General features: G+C 36.6%; 2 protein-coding genes across 2 annotated transcripts in view; one reads left to right on the top strand and one right to left on the bottom strand.

Annotated features, from left to right (window-relative positions):
- Nucleotides 1-8,064: 8,064 nt before the first annotated feature.
- Nucleotides 8,065-14,657, bottom strand: LOC136845498 (histone-like protein HC2). The gene is made up of 2 exons (XM_067115674.1): nucleotides 14,109-14,657; nucleotides 8,065-8,220 (listed from the first exon to the last, which is right to left on the bottom strand). The coding sequence occupies exons 1-2, from the start codon at nucleotides 14,655-14,657 to the stop codon at nucleotides 8,065-8,067; spliced, it is 705 nt and encodes a 234-aa protein (XP_066971775.1).
- Dscam4 (Down syndrome cell adhesion molecule 4) overlaps nucleotides 10,234-17,856 on the top strand; it is a 215,175-nt gene continuing 207,552 nt past the window's right edge. Inside the window, exon 1 of the mRNA XM_067115984.1 lies at nucleotides 10,234-10,998. The gene's annotated coding sequence lies outside the window, so the exon portion shown is untranslated. The remainder of the gene's footprint in view (nucleotides 10,999-17,856) is intronic.

A 17,856-nucleotide genomic window follows, 5' to 3' on the forward strand; every position in this document is an offset into this window, starting at 1 on the left:
AGTTTCTTATGACTTTCAATAATCTTATTTAGAAAATATCCTCTTTAGTATTGTCATTGTTATTAGTTATTATTTAGTTTTCTTTTCAATAATAATAGAAATAGTAACAACAACGGTAACGAAAAAAATCTTTTCCCTCCACAACGCTATCCTCTTGAAAACACTGTGTTAACGACCAGAGTCCTCTGCACAGAGTAATGATATTGTTTCTTAAAATTAGCAATCAGTGTACGTCTTGCACCACCCAAAAGTTTAGTAATTAAAAGTTTGTTTCTGGTTTCCGAAGCAAATAGTTTTAATTATTTTTTGTGATAATCGTGAAAGAGCTTGACCTGTTTTGGTATAGTTTAAATATAAATAAACTCAAGTTTCCAATGCACATTTCCATGGCACGTTTTTTTGCATAACTTGCGAAATTGCTAATGCAGTTTATGCTTAAAAGTTTTCACGAAAAGAATAAGTGATGGATAATTAAATTCTTTTGTAGCCTACGTGGATACAAATTACTTACTAAGGTACTACGATTAAGTTAAGGAAAATATAGGCATTTTCCAAATCTCCACCAACGCAGTCAGGGGCAAGTTGGGTCTTCAGCCTTGGGTATGTTTGTGTGTGTATTAGCAGGACATTTCACCCGTTGGAGGGTAGTGCCGTCAGTGCACCCAATGCTGTACACTGTAGGCTTTACTTAAGGTTCTTTGCAGGGTGGCCTCGGCCCCTATAGCTGCAACCCCTTTCGTTCCTTTTATTGTACCTCTTTTCATATTCTCTTTATTCCGTTTTACTTTCCACCATCTCCTATCAATTGATTTATAGTGCAACAGCGAGGTTTTCTTCCTGTTACACCTTTCAAACCTTTTACTGTCAATTTCCGTTTCAGCGCTGAATGACCTCATAGGTCCCAGTGCTTGGCCTTTGGCCTAAATTCTATATTCAATTCAATTCAATTAGCATGACATTTCAAGAAAGAAGGAACATAATTGAATAAAACTTGGCAGATATATTCAACTGATGACCCTCTCGAGATGGAGAACCTTTTTGAGAAATCATGGACGATTTTTCACCTCAGAAACCATTATGCCCATAAGTGGAGGATTTTTTGCGGTTTAAATGCGTCATGGTTGGCTACACATCTGTGGTATCATTTTCATACTGCATGTTTATTTTCGTGCACAATGTTATCATACATTCTTGGCGTGAGTTCATATGTTTACAGTTGACTGGTTAGGGCGCAAGTATGGTCGTCACTGAGCGCTCTCATTCATTTAGTTTATCTTTAATATACCTTGCTTTATGGGAGTCATAAATAAGCCTTTCGAAGAATTATGTTTTCATTTACTTTAGATTCTATCTTCTTTCGTTTCTTTAAATCTTCAGCTATAAACCCAAGGGGCTCCAGATGGAAATCAGCCTTCAGAGAGAGACAAGTTATATAATAAAATATGAGGAAACAGAAAATAGAACCGATACACCTGATATCAGGCGACATCAGCAGAAAACATTGATGAATTTGCTCCTTGCTCAAACATCCGGAGATCAGAAGATACCACAGGTGCACCAGGTAAACTATTACAGATTTTAGTTATAGTCAATATATAACTCCTAACGAAGTTAATCGTCAAATTTCCTTTGTCCTCTTTGCTGTTTCTATCCTCTAAGCTACTATCTGGGTATCGTCTCTCTGTCCATTCCATTCACATACCTCTTAAGCCAAGTGTTTTCTTTTGTCCGAAGCCTTGGCTACTCTTTGTTGTTCTGGGTGACAATGCGTCAGGAGATTACCCAAATTAGCTATGTCTCCGACTTTTTTTATAGTGTACAACTAAAATAACGTTTCCAGAATACGAATACTACTTTTCTCCAAAGCCTGGTTAAATATAAGTTAACCATAAATCACTGAATACCTACAACGTAAGTAAGTAGGAATAACGAGACAACCAGAAGTGAGAACATACGAACCAAGAGGCCTCCCAAATGAGACCACCCATAATAAGTACTTTGGAGACTCATGAGACCACATATAGCACTCAAATGAGCACTTGCAAATATGAGATCGTCCAATTAGTTCTGACGCGTCACGACCGCTTGCTAATGAGTTACGAATAAGCCTAATCCATGCTCTGTGTGAAGGCCTTCAGTATGTCAGATGGCAAGACAGTGTTCTCGCTCAAATGAGATTGAAATTAAAACAGGTTTATATTTCGGAAAAAATCTTCAATTAAAAATGACCATTCTAAAGAGAACGGATATTTTTTTATACCTAAGACGGTAAATAATAATTCTCCAGGTCTTCCGATGAGAGCTTCATTTATCCCTGTCACTTGATTCCCGTAACTTCCGTGATTTTTGAAACTTATAAAACTTGACGCCACTGGGACTTTCATGTGTTCTTAGCACAACACCAATTACTGACTAAGAAAGTTGTCAAGGTTGTTGGTTATGAATGTCAAGGGTATCTAACTGCAACTACTACATACTTTAATCTATAATGACGGTTACTTTTCAGGCGAGATTCTTGCTTTATCTTTAACTGCTGGTGGCTTGAGGGTAATGCAAGGCTATTTAAAAAAAAAAAAAAAACTAGTGAATTAGCGACTCTGGCGAGAAGAAGAATCTTTCATTTATCATGTCAAAGAGTTGTGGAACAAGGATCACCAAATTAAGTTTGTAAAATGAAAAAGAATGGAATGGCTAAGAGGCTGCCCATTGTTAGAATTAAGAAGGGGGTTCACTCTCAGGAATTTTGCATTTCTCAGAAGGGTAATCAAAATGCACATTCCATTTGCAGGCAAATGAAATAAATTATCATAGCTAGAATCAGTTTAATAAATAGCCGGTGATCGTTGGGGCCTTTAATTTTTTGACTGTCTAGGAACTATTGAAATGATTCCTTATGAGAGATATCAGGGTTAATAGATCTTTGTGATAAAAAGATTATGTGTAAAGGTGTAAAAGAACATTACAAAACGACTCTAATTACGGGTTGTAAAAATAACAAAAAATGAATTTCTCTCTGATCCAGCTTTGCTACAAAGTAGACACAATTCAACCCTCAGATGTACTGTGGTGTCGATTTTGTTTGTTTATTGAACAATCTGTATGAATAAATCCCTGATGATGAACACGCGTACTCCCACTGCAATCAAAGTGTTGCTGATTATGGATTATAAAAATTACTTGGAAAAGTGGCAGTATGAATAAAAGAAGAGAAAAGTAAAGAAATTATATCTGTAACCTCACAAAATGGATTATTCTATCAAGTGTCGTTGATTAACTGGAAACTGGAGACGACACTCACTGGGGGAAGTGATTCTTATTGTTAGAAACAGTGCACTACTGAGAGACGATAAACGTAATTAAAGTAAGGAGAAATTAAGCTGCTATAAACAGTTGCTAGATGCTGCCAACAAGTATATTCAGGTGGGTTGATGATACGGGTGACATACGGTGCTCGATTAGGATCTTTGCTGAATAGTGACCACAAGGGTTTTCGGGGGTCGTTATCTAGGATTAATATTTCTTGGCGTCATTACCTTTAAGATATTTACAGTCTTTTGTTTATGTTTGTACGGTCATCCCCAATGGGCTTGTACTAAACACGCCGCAAAGGTGGATACATACCGAGTTAAAACCCTTGGGGGTCACTATCTAGGAAAGAGCCCTTCAGAATTTCAGCCTTTTGATTTCCATTTTGCTGATTTCTTTACAAGGATTTTCACAGCCAGTCTTAGAAATATTCATCTCACTCAATGAAAAGAAAACTTATTTTGAAATGGGTTACTTTATGTGCTAATTCTTATTCTGCAAGCTGCGCAATGAATAGCTAGAAATTTTCATGTCATTTGTTAATAGTTACTTCATGCTATTGTATGTGTCGTGCTTTCTTTCAACCTTTTTTTCCGTAGGAATCTGGAGTTTTTACTTGCGAAACTTTAAAGTAAAAAAAAATTGTATGTTTTTGTATGTTTAGTTTTTACTAAATTTACAAGGTCACATAGCCATGTTTCAATTTTCTTAATTACGAAAAGGAACACTTGACTGTGGTTGGACGTATTTACTAACTTAAGTCTTGATCGCGTTTAAAAACAATTGCTGCTTGTCCCTCTTCACTCTGCAACCGTGTGAGGCCTTTATTTGTACACTGTTTCAATTCTAAGTCTAAGAATTAGTAACCTGGCGACTTGCGGTTAGTGAAACGAAAAAATTCCGGATTCAAGTAAACTTGTGCCTGTAATTTTGGACTGGTGAGGACTCATGTTGAATCTAACTATTTTTAGGCCATAAACTATTTTCGAGTCAAATTGCTAACTTTTCACAATGAAAATGTTTTTAGCTATATGACCCATGTTCTGACCATTTATAAAGTGAAAGTTACAATATTATTGATCGGGAGGAACCACAGGCTGTAAACTATGTCATAGCAAACTACCCTTTGAACCACCAAATACGTTAAAACAAGTAGGGACCCTTGTCTGACCTTATTGAAGTACTCATGTCTGAGTTAAGTAACCTACATTTCAAAGCCATAAACCAGTTTTTTATGGTAAAATAAAAAAAAGCTTCAAATGCTTTTTTTTTTTTTTTTTCGTAAGGCGAATGGCCTACCCTTTCATAGCTTGGGAGCAGCGGTTTTTGGCCTAGATATTTTGGGCAGAGCTTGATTCAATGAAATAGGAGTAGATGATTCCTTAGAGTTATCAGATCTCTCTCTCTCTCTCTCTCTCTCTCTCTCTCTCTCTCTCTCTCTCTCTCTCTCTCTCTCTCTCTCTCTCTCTCTCTCTCCTGCTTGGGAAAATAAGCATACCATTTCAAAGAACAATAAATTTCCTTTATTCTTTTAAGTTACAGGTTTATTGTTCATAAATGAACCATTAATTCATAAATCAGTTGATGAAATTATTATTATTATTATTATTATTATTATTATTATTATTATTATTATTATTATTATTATTAGAGTCGTGAACATAAACAGACTTATTTAGTAACCTTTGTTGAAAGCGATATCGTGAGGGCTTTTAGTTCATGCTGAAATGCCGAGGCTTTTTCATTGATTAGGTAATTTTTTTATAGCTATAATTCAAAACACCTAGAAAACACCAAGAAACTGCTAGAATATGATGCTCATTCCCCACGCAATGCCACTAAACGGTCGTCATCTTCAATAGAGTTGTGCATCTACTGACAAGCGAGAGACGGATCCATAAAAAAAAATGATAACCAAACAGTAAAGAGTTTAGGAGGAAAGTGTGAAACAACCAAATGATCCCATAAAGGGGAGAAGCTGCCCTGCCATAGGAAATGTTCTCATGATGGGTTGCTGTCGAAGCGCCTAGTGTCGGAAGCGCTATCGACATGTTTGCGCTTTTCACTCATACGTCTCTATTTAGTAGCACTTGGTGGTGTCGAAAGTATTGCTCTATTGATTCTTCTTGTGTGTGAGAGGAGAAGCGGATGGTCGTCAGTTCAATGTAGGAGGGAGAATAGGCCCTTTCAGTTTCGCTTGTACAGTATATAGGTGTATGGCATGTCTCTCTCCTCTCCAGTAGTTCCTCGTTGGGCCAGTCGGTAGAGTTGTGGGCTAGCAGTCGCTAGGCCCGAGCTCGAGTCTCCGGCCGGCTAATGAAGAATTAGAGGAATTTATTTCTGGTGATGGAAATTCATTTCTCGGTATAATGTGGTTCGGATTCCACAATAAAGCTGTAGGTCCCGTTGCTAAGTAACCAGTTGGTTCTTAGCCACGTAAAATAAGTCTAATCCTTCGGGCCAGGCCTAGGAACGCTGTTAACCATCTCAGTGGTCTGGTAAACTAAGGTATACTTTTTTTTTCTCCTCTCCAGTCTCAGTTTTCCTTCTTTAGCTTCCGGAATTTCATGCAATCTGTCAAAAAGTGTCTCTGATGGAACACTTATTATGATTTTATGACCGATTTTTTTCCTCGGAATGATATAGCATCGACATATCAACATTTATCTTTCTCACCCACGAGGAAACGTGATGTTACGCCTTCTTTAGGGCTTGATATAATGAAACATGTATACGAGGCATGATAGGACATTTAACCCCGTAGGGGGGTAGTGCCGTCAGTGCACCTCACGCGATACACTGTAGGCATTACTAAAGGTTCTTTGTAGCGTTCCTTCGGCCCCTAGCTGCAACCCCGTTCATTCCTTTTGCTGCACCTCCATTCATATTATATTTTTTCCATCTTGCTATCCACCCTCTCCTAACGATAATTTCATAGTGCAACTGGGAGGTTTTCCTCCCGTTACACCTTTCAAACCTACGCACCCTCAATTTCCTTTCCAGCGCTGAATGACCTCAAAGGTCCCAGTGCTTGGCCTTTGGCCTAAACTCTATTTTCCACTCCACTCCATAGGACAAGTGAATGGCAGAGGTTTTACAGACATTACTGACTAAATGCAATTAGAAGGAAGAGAGAGACATGAAAGGTGAAGATGCAGTTCTCTTGAAATGAAGGGTTTCATATATAATGATAATAATTGGCCAATAGGCCTCGTGGAGAATACTATTCCTTGGAGGAATGAAAAAATCTGGAAGTCGCCCAGCCATGGGTCTTGCGAAGTGCTTTAACCCAGACAAATTTAACCTCTCTAAATATTTTCCAAATTAATGTATTCATTGATATTTGACTCTTTTTGGTCTAATTCAGATATATGTATAGTTTCAGCAATTCGTTTTACCTGTAACCCCATAAATTTTGCTTAACTACATATGTAGTCACTGGGCTCCTGGGGTGTTATTTCTCCTTTACTGTACTATTTCAAACTACATTTCCTTGCACAATGGTAGTACAGTAGCTCCAGAACGTTATCATTAACTCATCAGTGATTAGTGTTAGAAAAATAGTTCTTTTTTATTCCTCCCGTTCAATTATTGCGATTTTTAACAATATGAGGCTGTGAAATCATAACATGCCCTTTCTTCTTCTCGCAGCGCTTTACTTGCTTTACTGGATCTATTCCACAAGCATTACTGCATGGCGTAACTAGAGAATTATCATTTCATCTCACCATTTCTATAACTCCATCAGCTCTGTATTCATACGACTCCCTGCTTCTGTTCTTCATTCTTCATTTCAGCAACATTTTTGACTGATCATCCTTTCAGGCGATTGTCTCTAATTGTTCCAGTGGCTCTGTTTCCAGGCAATTTCAGGTTTGACAATAGATCTAGGATGTAGAAAATTATCAAAAGACATATGGTGAGATGCAGGATTTTCAGATGTTTAGACCGTCCATTACAACATGTGTTCCAAGGGGGTTATCCTTGCAGTTATTCCCATTTCTTCCTTCATAAATGCTTACCTTATAGGGCATTCCACATGAGAAGGCGATAACCCAGCATTTGCAGCCAAATCTTATTGGCTTCCCCCTAAAGTACAGCTTACAAGAGGTCCTTCCAAAATAGGGTGCCATGACGCATGAATGTTTAGATGCTTGTGAAGTACTCCAAACATGAGTAAAGATTTGTTGAGAATTTCATAGAAGGGACCAACTTTAGCCATTTTGTTTGACTCAGGAGGTTGATTCTCTGCCAGATGAATAACTTGTTTAATATGCTGAAATCAATTTCGACTCATAGTTTCTGAAAATGCAGGGCAAGATAAATCAGGCGCTGTACTCCAATTGTCTTTCACTTGTCCCCATAGCATAGCCAGAAAGCAAAAGACCCAGTAAATTGTATATCTCCTCATTTTTACCTGATATTCTGACGTGTTTTGTTTGTTTTTGGCATACCTGTTGTCTCACATGCCAAATGAATTAGCATATTGCTGAACACCTTATCAAAAGCCACCCATTTAGATACTCCTGCATGTTCTGAGAATTTTCGTAGAAGCAAATGCTTTGCACATATCCTTTCATCGTGAGTGAGGTCAGGGAGAGGGGTAATATGGGCATGTTTCCACATTGGAAGATGTCTTCTTTGCTTGCTCGTTGGATCCGGGATAGTCTCTTCTTCAGAGTCGTCATATATAACATCAGCCTCACCAACAATTTCCTGTGGCAACATTTTATTGTGCTCTAGAGACTCGTCATCCATTTATTCCACATTGCTGCCATCACTACCACCTGGTATTCCTGTTGTGGCAATTTCAACATCGCCCCCTGCGTCTTCAATACCATCAACAGCATCTCTCAGGAACTTATGAGGATTGATGCTTAGGCCATAATACCTTCTGCTATTCATATTGTTCACCTATAAATTTAATTTGAAACGATATAGGAGAATATACCCTAATAAAGAAAAGTATAGCATAAAACTTGACAGAAAGAAATGTTAACAGTAGTCTGTAAAAAATACTTCATAGGAAATATCTCTGGTCGCTAAACTACCTACTTTTGCCCAATGACTACATATGCATTCAACAAAATTCAAACTCAACAAAAATGTAGAGGGATGTAACTATTGAGACGTTTACTGCTTTATCCCCTTCTACATCATTTAAGATAATGCTGAATGAGTGGTATGCCTAAAAGTCAATTTATTTCTGAATTGCGGGAGTTGAAATAAGATGCGGTAGCGACATTGAATAAAATTCGAGAATATTACAGTTTTTTCCGATGGAGCATTAAGACTTTAAAAAAAAAAAACATTTTTATGCTATTTTAGGTGGAATGTCATTTTCATTAAACTTTTTTAAATATCCAAATGCATAAGTAACTGAATTTATTGCTTCTTGTAAAATCCATTAACGAATGAAGTACAACATAGGTTGGGTAAGAGGTTGCATAAATATGATATTTTTATTCAATAATTACTATGGGTTCGAAAGGCTGAAAGCATTTTTATTATTAGAAAAGAGAATAAACCCTTTGTTTAAAGAACAGAGATTCAGCCGGGTTAGGCCAACGTACTGGCAATACCAGAGCAACCACTTCCTCTTTTATACATTATGAATAGAAGTAAAGCTGTCCAGCTCTCTTGTCTCTCCTTTCTCTATCCGACGGTTATATGCCAGAATGCAGGGGCGTCCTTCAGCGCATTTTCTCGTTGTTACCATGATAGATCGCATGCTAGTGTGTACAGACCTCCCGTGAAGCTTTATTCATAGGAAAAAATCAATCTAATCAACTCTCTCTCTCTCTCTGCCGGCAACTAACACAATGACCGACGTAGTTTACGTTTGCTTCGGGCACGGCGCTCGACTAAATTTATCAACAATTTGTAAGTCCCTCGCTGGTCATTTTCATAGCTAGAATAGAGATCGATATAGACCTGTTTTCTGTGATGAGGTATCGAAGTTAGGTCGCCGTTACTCATGCATGCTGATTCGGGTGCAGGGTAATACTGTCAGTGGAGGGAAAGATTCCGAGTGGACTGGCTATTTCCCTATATCGTCTAAATGCAGCCGTTTCAGGCTCTCTTTCTCTCTCTCTCTCTTCCCTGACATCCCCACACCTTCATCTTCCCACAACGCCTGCCCACCCAACTCAAAAGCTCCCCATGCGATCTGTGTCGCTGACTCCTGCGATGGAGTAATGAAACCAATTTATTTTTATACATTAGTCAGCAGTCCACGGTGTTGAAATGCTATTTACAAAAATGAACCTTGGGAAGAAGGCAGGAGGTAATATGCGATGATATTCTATCATTTCCTTCTGGGTACAATAGGAAATGCAAAAGATATGTTCTTTTAATGTTTTACGTGATGTCAAATAAATGGAGTTGCTCTCTCTCTCTTTCTCTCTCTCTCTGTTTCGAATGGTTCAGCGCAGATTATAGGCTGTTAATTTGTTCATTCGTTGACTGAGGGGCGATTAGTTACCGTGATTAGAATCCTTGAACATCAAATTCCTCCGTAATAATGTGTAACACCACGCCCGGGTCAAGGATTGCTTTCACGGTGGCCATGAACAAGGGGACGCAAAATGATATTTCATACGAAAGTTTCTGCAAAGTGTGTACCAAGGGAAAACATTTCTGTGGCAGGTCACGCTAGTGTAGTACGACGGTTGAGAAAAGTTCAGTTGCCGGTTACCGCCACATCGCTCTGCCTTCGATTATACATTTAATGCACGTCTTTATATCTTTGCAACAGAGAATAATCATTTCAGCTAAGTTATTTCCTTTTATTTCTCTCATGCATCGTCGTTAAAAAGGAAATGAATACGCACATAAAATCAAACAATTAATTTTAAAGTAGCGATATGCAAACCGGGCAAGAGAAGCTCAGTCGGCAGGATTGTATCGACTCATTCACTCGCCGCGAGAGAGTTCAATGGAGAACAGGTACATTTCGATTCTCCATATGTATCTGTGATCGGGTGTGTGAAATGAAGGACTGTGTTTGCGAGATTGGTCAGGAATAGTTTGAAACAACGTTTAAAAGGCGAGTGATGCATTTAGAGCCGTTCATTACATAGTGATATTATTTTTTCATTAAAAGTAAATTAAGAATTATAGAAAGAAAGCTCATAAATAGGAAAAAAATTATCAAGGCTTTTATTATTTTTTGATATTTTGTTTGAATTTCATTATAACTTCACGATCCCAGAAGTTTTCTGGAAATTACTTCGGGTTCTTATTGGTTTTGGAATTACTGCTGGTCAGACTCGAAGAGCAATTAACTGACGATGCCTGTTTAAGCCTTTAACCTCTGCGCTTCAGTGCTTCATTTGGGAGCCAGAAAAGATATGTGCATTGTTCTGGTCTACCACTGCAACCCTCACTGCCTTGTACGCTATTATAGCTCAATATACTGCCAGTTTATAAATCGGAATGTTGCAGATCTACACCCACTGCCAAGTACGTCTACAATGCAATGGAGTGTCTAATTAGACTGCAGACGAGTCTCTCAACCACCAGCATACAGTATCAATAATCCTACACAACCAACCGGTTCTCTCGTTATCATTTTAGCCCAAGAGATCAAGGTCGGCTCAGTAATTACCACCACTGCAGAACATGTAACTGCCATCGAACGGTTTTTTGTCCTTCGTGTATATATGTATATGCATGAGATATCTGTATAAGGTATGATGAAATGTTTCATTGCCGTTACTCTGTTCTGATTATATTGTTCATCATTCGGTCTAGTTGCTTAAATTAATAATAATTCCTTTTTGTTTCAGAATTTTTTCTTGATTTTGGCTCTCTCTCGTCCATTGTTTTTGCCTTTCAGATTTTTACTATTCGTTTGGTTAATGGTGCATTTCCTGTGCTATGTCCTTTATTCGTTTTTCTAGAATATCTGGTGCTCTTTTTCCCGTTCCGTCTCTCTCTCTCTCTCTCTCTCTCTCTCTCTCTCTCTCTCTCTCTCTCTCTCTCTCTCAGCCATCGCCACCACGGCCCTTCTACACTAAGCTCTCTCTCTCTCTCTCTCTCTCTCTCTCTCTCTCTCTCCTCTCTCTCTCTCTCTCAACGTTTGACAAGTCTTCACGAACTGTATGGAAAACATTAGTATAATCTCAAGAGGTGTTTCTGTGAAGTCTGTGGCAGTTTCAGGATAATTTCTTCCAAAGAAGAAGGGGAAATATCTCATATTGGAAATTGCAAATTTTTATTAAGCAAAATATGTATTCAGTTGGGACCAAAAAGTATATTTTTTCCTTTCAGTCTAAAACATTTCCCATTTTACAATCAGTTGTTGTAATGGAATATTTGCTCCCAAAATCGACTTCCAGTGTCTGAAATTCCTGAGTTTGGAAGAGTATAAAGCATAATTTCTAGTTTGTCTCGCAGCATTATTTATGAGTTATTTTAATCGTACGTATTTGGATTGTACGTGCTGCTGGAGAGTTATTTCAGTTTGGAAGCGTAGATTTAAGGATGTTTTTGTATAAAATACGTAGATCCAAAGAAATTATATAATCGAAATGATAATGTTCCTGTGAAGGAGGTGTTTTGAATATATATGGATTAATGGCATTTTTCTGTGATGAGAGTTCGTTTGATATCGGTGAAGGGCCCAAGTTTAACAGAAAAGGTAATTTTATCTGTCGCAAAACAATGTCTACTTTTCAAAGGACGTCTTCATTCTCCTAGGCCTAGTCATCATGTATGTGGGGTGATTGATGAGATCATTTTGATTGAGGATTTATGGATTTATACAAGTATATGAGATAAGGGGAACGGGTTGATATGTTGGCAAATGATGGGCGAGGCTTAATTAGGCAGTGAGAAGGCTTAGACATTTGTCTGCAAAAGGAGGTCTTTGGAAATGAAATTAATAAGAGTCAGGCAATATGAGGGTATGGATGTTGCGACGTTATTAACCGAAATGTGTACCTGCTTATATGGAAGAAGACAAAATTATCAAATATTTGCTAAGCAGTCCTCCACGAAATGGGATGGATATGTGTGGGAAAGGGAAAACGGAATCAGAAGAAGGGAATTGAGGTACAATACACAAAAACAGTAAATAAGTGGATAAAAAAAAACAGCAAACGAATCAATACGTGCATAAATAATTCAGCAGTTAATTAATAAGCAAGGGAAATTGTAGCACTTAAGTGTTAAAGTAGAAATGCAGAATTTTTGTTAGTAACTAATGAGTTGTGGATTCCAGTGCTCAGCGAGACGAGTAGTACACACTAACTGGAATTTTGTGTAAAAGATCTGAATGACCCGAATCATAATGCTTTTCCTTTAAATATTTATGTATATATATATATATATATATATATATATATATATATATATATATATATATATATATATATATATATTTATGCACCAATATCGTTTAATATCGAATTCACTATACCTTGGAAATAACTTATAACCAAGGGGAATTATAGCTGATAAGTGCCACGTCCAGGCCTGGTTTAAAAGCCAGTGTATGTTGTTCTAAACCAGACAACGGTTCGAATCCTGCAGGGGACGAAGCTATTATTATTTATAACTCACCTTTGCTGTAAGTTACTAACAAGTTATGGTGAATTGGCATTAAACGATATTTGTGGCTTAATATTTAGGACTATAAGATAAGTCGCGTGTATACAGTAAGTGACAAAAATTCATTACATATACATATGTTGTAAATCACCATATGCCAATTTCGTAGTTTTTTTTTTTTTTTTTTTTTAGTCTAGCTGAAGCTACTACTCGTTCACAGGTGGTTCAACTGATGGGTGGCTTGCGGGGATTGAACCATAGACCTTTCGAATGCTAGCCTAGTACTCTACCTCTGAGCCACTGCTTTTTCAACCTCTCGATATTATTTACATTCCATATAGTATTATCATTTTGAAGATTTGCAGATTCTCTGTCAAGGGTATTTCATTTGTTTTGTTTTTCATATTGATAAAGATTTCTCCTTTTCTCATTTCGACCGTTTTACTCCACTATTTATCTTTTTTTTTTCTTTTGGTGATCTTCATTATCTTCTGGCTAGTGCTGCTTACTATGTAAAATAACGAGTCACTTTTGCGCTAAATCTGTTTAATTACTTCCTAAACTTACAGCTTCTTTTAGCTCATTTCACTTAAGCAGGATCCTCTTTTCTCCAACTGCTATATTTTGTTGGTGGCGTCTGTGATCAACCATTTACTCGTTCTTATCGATAAAGCCAATCGATTTTCAGTAGTCTTATTTGTATAATTCCTCCATGTCTTCATGTATTTGGTAGCTAAAACTAACTAGCTCATTGATGATCGAATTTCTTCACTCCAATTTGTTCATCTGTATTTTTCAGTCTTGTGTAAAGTTGTATGACAACTGCCACAATGTTCAGCAGTCTGTGGGAAATGAACAGTTTTTTTTTATATCATCTTGCTGTAGTACTTTGCATTTAGTGGTTTACATATATCAGTAATATAATATATATAATATATATATATATATATAATGTATGTATTTATGTATGGATGTATGCATATATATGTATATATACATGTCTACAGTATATCTATATATTTATTTATACGTATACACATATATATGAATGTACATATAAATTAGTATATATATATACGTGTATGTATATATATATATATATATATATATATATATATATATATATATATATATATATATATATATATATGGGTATGGAGAGAGAGAGAAAAAAAAGACCTCATTGACCTTGATATTTGCATATGTATCCCCTGTCATAAACAAGCTTGCTTTAGCGCTTGCCTAACACTCCCACTGTGTTCTGCATATTTCCATGACGACTGAGATAAGTTGTCTGTGCTACTTACTCTGTGCCCCGTCTTCCTAGCGCCATTACTTGACCCTTTCTGGCATTTTCTTCCTCCACGAACACTTTTTCTGGCACTTTCTTCTTGCATGATCACTTTTTCTGGCACTTTCTTCTTGCATGAACACTTTTTCTGGCACTTTCTTCTTGCATGAACACTTTTTCTGGCACTTTCTTCTTGCATGAACACTTTCTGGCACTTTCTTCTTGCATGAACACTTTTTCTGGCACTTTCTTCTTGCATGAACACTTTTCTGGCACTTTCTTCTTGCATGAACACTTTTTCTGGCACTTTCTTCTTGCATGAACACTTTTTCTGGCACTTTCTTCTTGCATGATCACTTTTTCTGGCACTTTGTTCTTGCATGGACACTATTTCTGGCACTTTCTTCTTCCATGAACACTTTTTCTGGCACTTCCTCCTACTATGAACACTTTTTTGGCTTTTTCTTCTTCCATGAACACTTTTTCTGGCACTTTCTTCTTGCATGAACACTTTTCTTCATCAGATCATCAATAATCACTGCCATTCACTCTTATGTCCATGAACTGCAGTCAAACTGTTTTGTTTAGTCGTCCATATAAGATTTTTGGAATATATAGGCTATATATATATATATATATACATATATATATATATATATATATATATATATATATATATATATATATATATATATATATATATATATACATATATATAAGGTTGAAAATATCTGATATCAATATGAGTTGGAGGCTAAATAGGGCTGATTTGACAATACCAAGCAGAATGTTTGACATAGCTTAATCAAAGTTCTTGTGTAAACTTTTTGAATTTCATGTCGCACAAATTTTTGTGGGAAATATTGCTAGACATTAGGTCTAGGCTGTTTCTTGTTGCCTTCTGAAATATCTGTTTAGCAACATTACCTTTTGAAAGGGGTCATCTGTGTTCCCTGCTGGATATTCTTACAGGTATATCTTGCCAGGGAAGTTATAATAACTGCTGCTGTTAATTTTTTGGCAACACACCATGGAACACAGATTACATATTATTAACACACACACACACACACACACACACACACACACACATATATATATATATATATATATATATATATATATATATATATATATATATATATATATATGTATATAACGCTAAACGTAGCTGTACAAAAAACTTCTGCATAAATATCCAAATTGATGCTGCAAATTTTAAGCTCTGCAAATATATATATTCTTTTAAGCTAACATTCGTTTTCCCCTTAAAGGGGATGGTTCTAGAACGTGACAGCCTTCCGTTTATGTCCAGCACAATCATTTGTATGTGTGTGTGTGTGTGTTTGTGTGTCTGTTTACAGTATGTATTTATGCAGTCCATTTGATATCAGACTTTTTTGAATTTTTTATTTTTATTTTACCGGACATTTTGTCGAATGAACTGTTGTTACATTTAATAAGTTTTAAAGTCCTCTCGGTAACCATGGGCCTGATTCATTCTTCCGTTTCTTTTTGTGAAGGAGCATTTTAGAATATCCGCGTATTGATTTATGCATGCTACCAGTCGGTAATTTTGAAGGGCGTTTTATTTTGAATTTTCGGAATATTTAGTCGCCGTAAAATCGACTCTTTCATGGGGAACCATTGTACGTACAGCGTTCGTACCAAAGCAACTGATGTTCGCTTGTGTGTCGGTCTCGTGCTGTATGCACAAACACATAGGCTACTCACACACGCACGAACACATATATTATGAACAGATGAAAACATAAAGAAAACATAACCATTTGTAAAGTTATTTAGGCACTTATGAACGTGATTTTATTTATTTTCTGCCCGTTGCGTGACTTGACTTTCTTATACGGACAATTGCATAGGTAACTTCGAATGAAAAGGAGTTCACCATGCCTTTATTCAAAAGGTTTTTAATGTTGCTTCGAAAATAGATCTCGCTACTGGAAACAGAACTGTTATACGACTCTATCTCTCTCTCTCTCTCTCTCTCTCTCTCTCTCTCTCTCTGCTAAGTTTACTTGATTATATATACATGATTATGTAATTATATAGTTATTTTTATACAGTATACGTACAGGCCCCTCCCCCCACACATATATATATGTGTGTGTGTGTATTTTCAGCCTGGACGTGTGCCTAAAGCATATATTGTATGTATATTACTATTTGCATGCTTACACTATTAGTTCTTGCAAATGACATTACACGAAAAAATTATTGTAGATGTTTTTATTTTCCTCTTTTTTTCCTTTAGGAAAGCGTCTTTAAAATCTATGGTCGAAATAGTTTAACAATGACCAGTTACTGAAGTGGACCGCCGAAAATCTTCCGTAGGCATCGAACTATACTTCAGTGAAAACAGGAGAAATTTCGTTAGGCTATACACAGACTCCTCAGAAGACTTGCACTCATTTTCACGGAAAAATTTCTTCGTGTTTTTTTGCCACACTGCTTTTAAACTCAGTATAGGAACTCTCGATAGTTACGGGAAGATAAATTTCACATTTTTCAGTATCACAGGGAGATCTTAGTAATATGTAGGTAAAAAACGGAATCTTAAACATTTTAATTAGAAGTACGGGTTGTTTCCACAGTGTTTGTTGACAGTACTGTTCAAATTCGAATTAGTGACCGTATATTGAACGAGAAGGCTTAATGATACATCGTGGGTTAGCAAAAGAAAAAACCCCAAGGGAATTATATAGTAATAATTAGAAACTATCAGCCTAAGTAAAGGAATCTGTTGGAAACCATAAGGAGATCGGCAAGGATAATATTTGAGTGTACCCGAAAAATTTAACATTTTCATTTTTTGGGGGGTCCATTCTCTTTCTTAGGCGTTCGATACTGCCAGACGTAAGATACAAGTTCGTATTTTAATTAAATTAAAAAAATTAGTTCTTTTACATGTGTACCAGCCATCCCCACGTTCTGTTATGTTGCTTATTTTACATAATTCGCTGTTCATAGCATACGTAATCTGTTATTTCATGTATTTATTAAGATTAGAGAACTTTCCCCTCACGACCCTCAGTCAAGGTCACTAGGAATCTGCTGTTGTACTTTGGCCTGTTTGAATTCATGAAAATCTCCTGGAATATAAATACTTTGTGTGCAGTGACAAAACGTTTATGCACTCAACAGTTTTGTTCTATTTTGTTTACATAACATTTTCTAACGACCCTCAAAATTTGGGAACTATGAAACACAGGAAGAAATACAAGCAACTACACGTTACTCTTATGAGTTGAATCACCACATGCACATCTGACTCCTCAATATCCCTTTGCTAGCCTCCGCCCCGTCCCCTCTAACCCTTCTCCTGACCAAAGTAATTTAGAAAATAAAGAATAATGGGGTAATATCTCTTCATATGAATTGTGAAGTGACAGCTCTAGGCACTAAGTCCAAATCCACTACTGGTAAACGAGCCAAGTGGTATTGCATCAAAATTCACGAGAAAAAAATTGGACGGTATTTCTCCAAAACTAAAGTTACCTATATTAAAAGTCTATTTGTTTCCTTATTTAATGACCAGTTTTCAGATTTTAAAAAGGACAAGCATTCTTGAGAAATCGGAATTATCATAATTTCGTATGTTTAAAAAAGTTATAATGAGTTGAGATGAATGTTTAACTAAAGAGAGTATTTTGTGTAGTGTTGTAAATCTTGGTAACTTTTATTTC

Source organism: Macrobrachium rosenbergii, chromosome 14 (genome assembly GCF_040412425.1).
Source record: "Macrobrachium rosenbergii isolate ZJJX-2024 chromosome 14, ASM4041242v1, whole genome shotgun sequence".
NCBI lineage: Eukaryota > Metazoa > Arthropoda > Malacostraca > Decapoda > Palaemonidae > Macrobrachium > Macrobrachium rosenbergii.

Bases quoted from the DNA above. Each gene is read 5' to 3' on its own strand.
- LOC136845498 (XM_067115674.1), bottom strand. From the start codon at position 14,657: ATGCAAGAAGAAAGTGCCAGAAAAAGTGTTCATGGAAGAAGAAAAAGC. The intron at 8,221-14,108 runs GTTAGGCAAGCG...TTAAATTTATAG, and splicing joins ATGCAGAACACAGTGGGAGT to GTGAACAATATGAATAGCAG.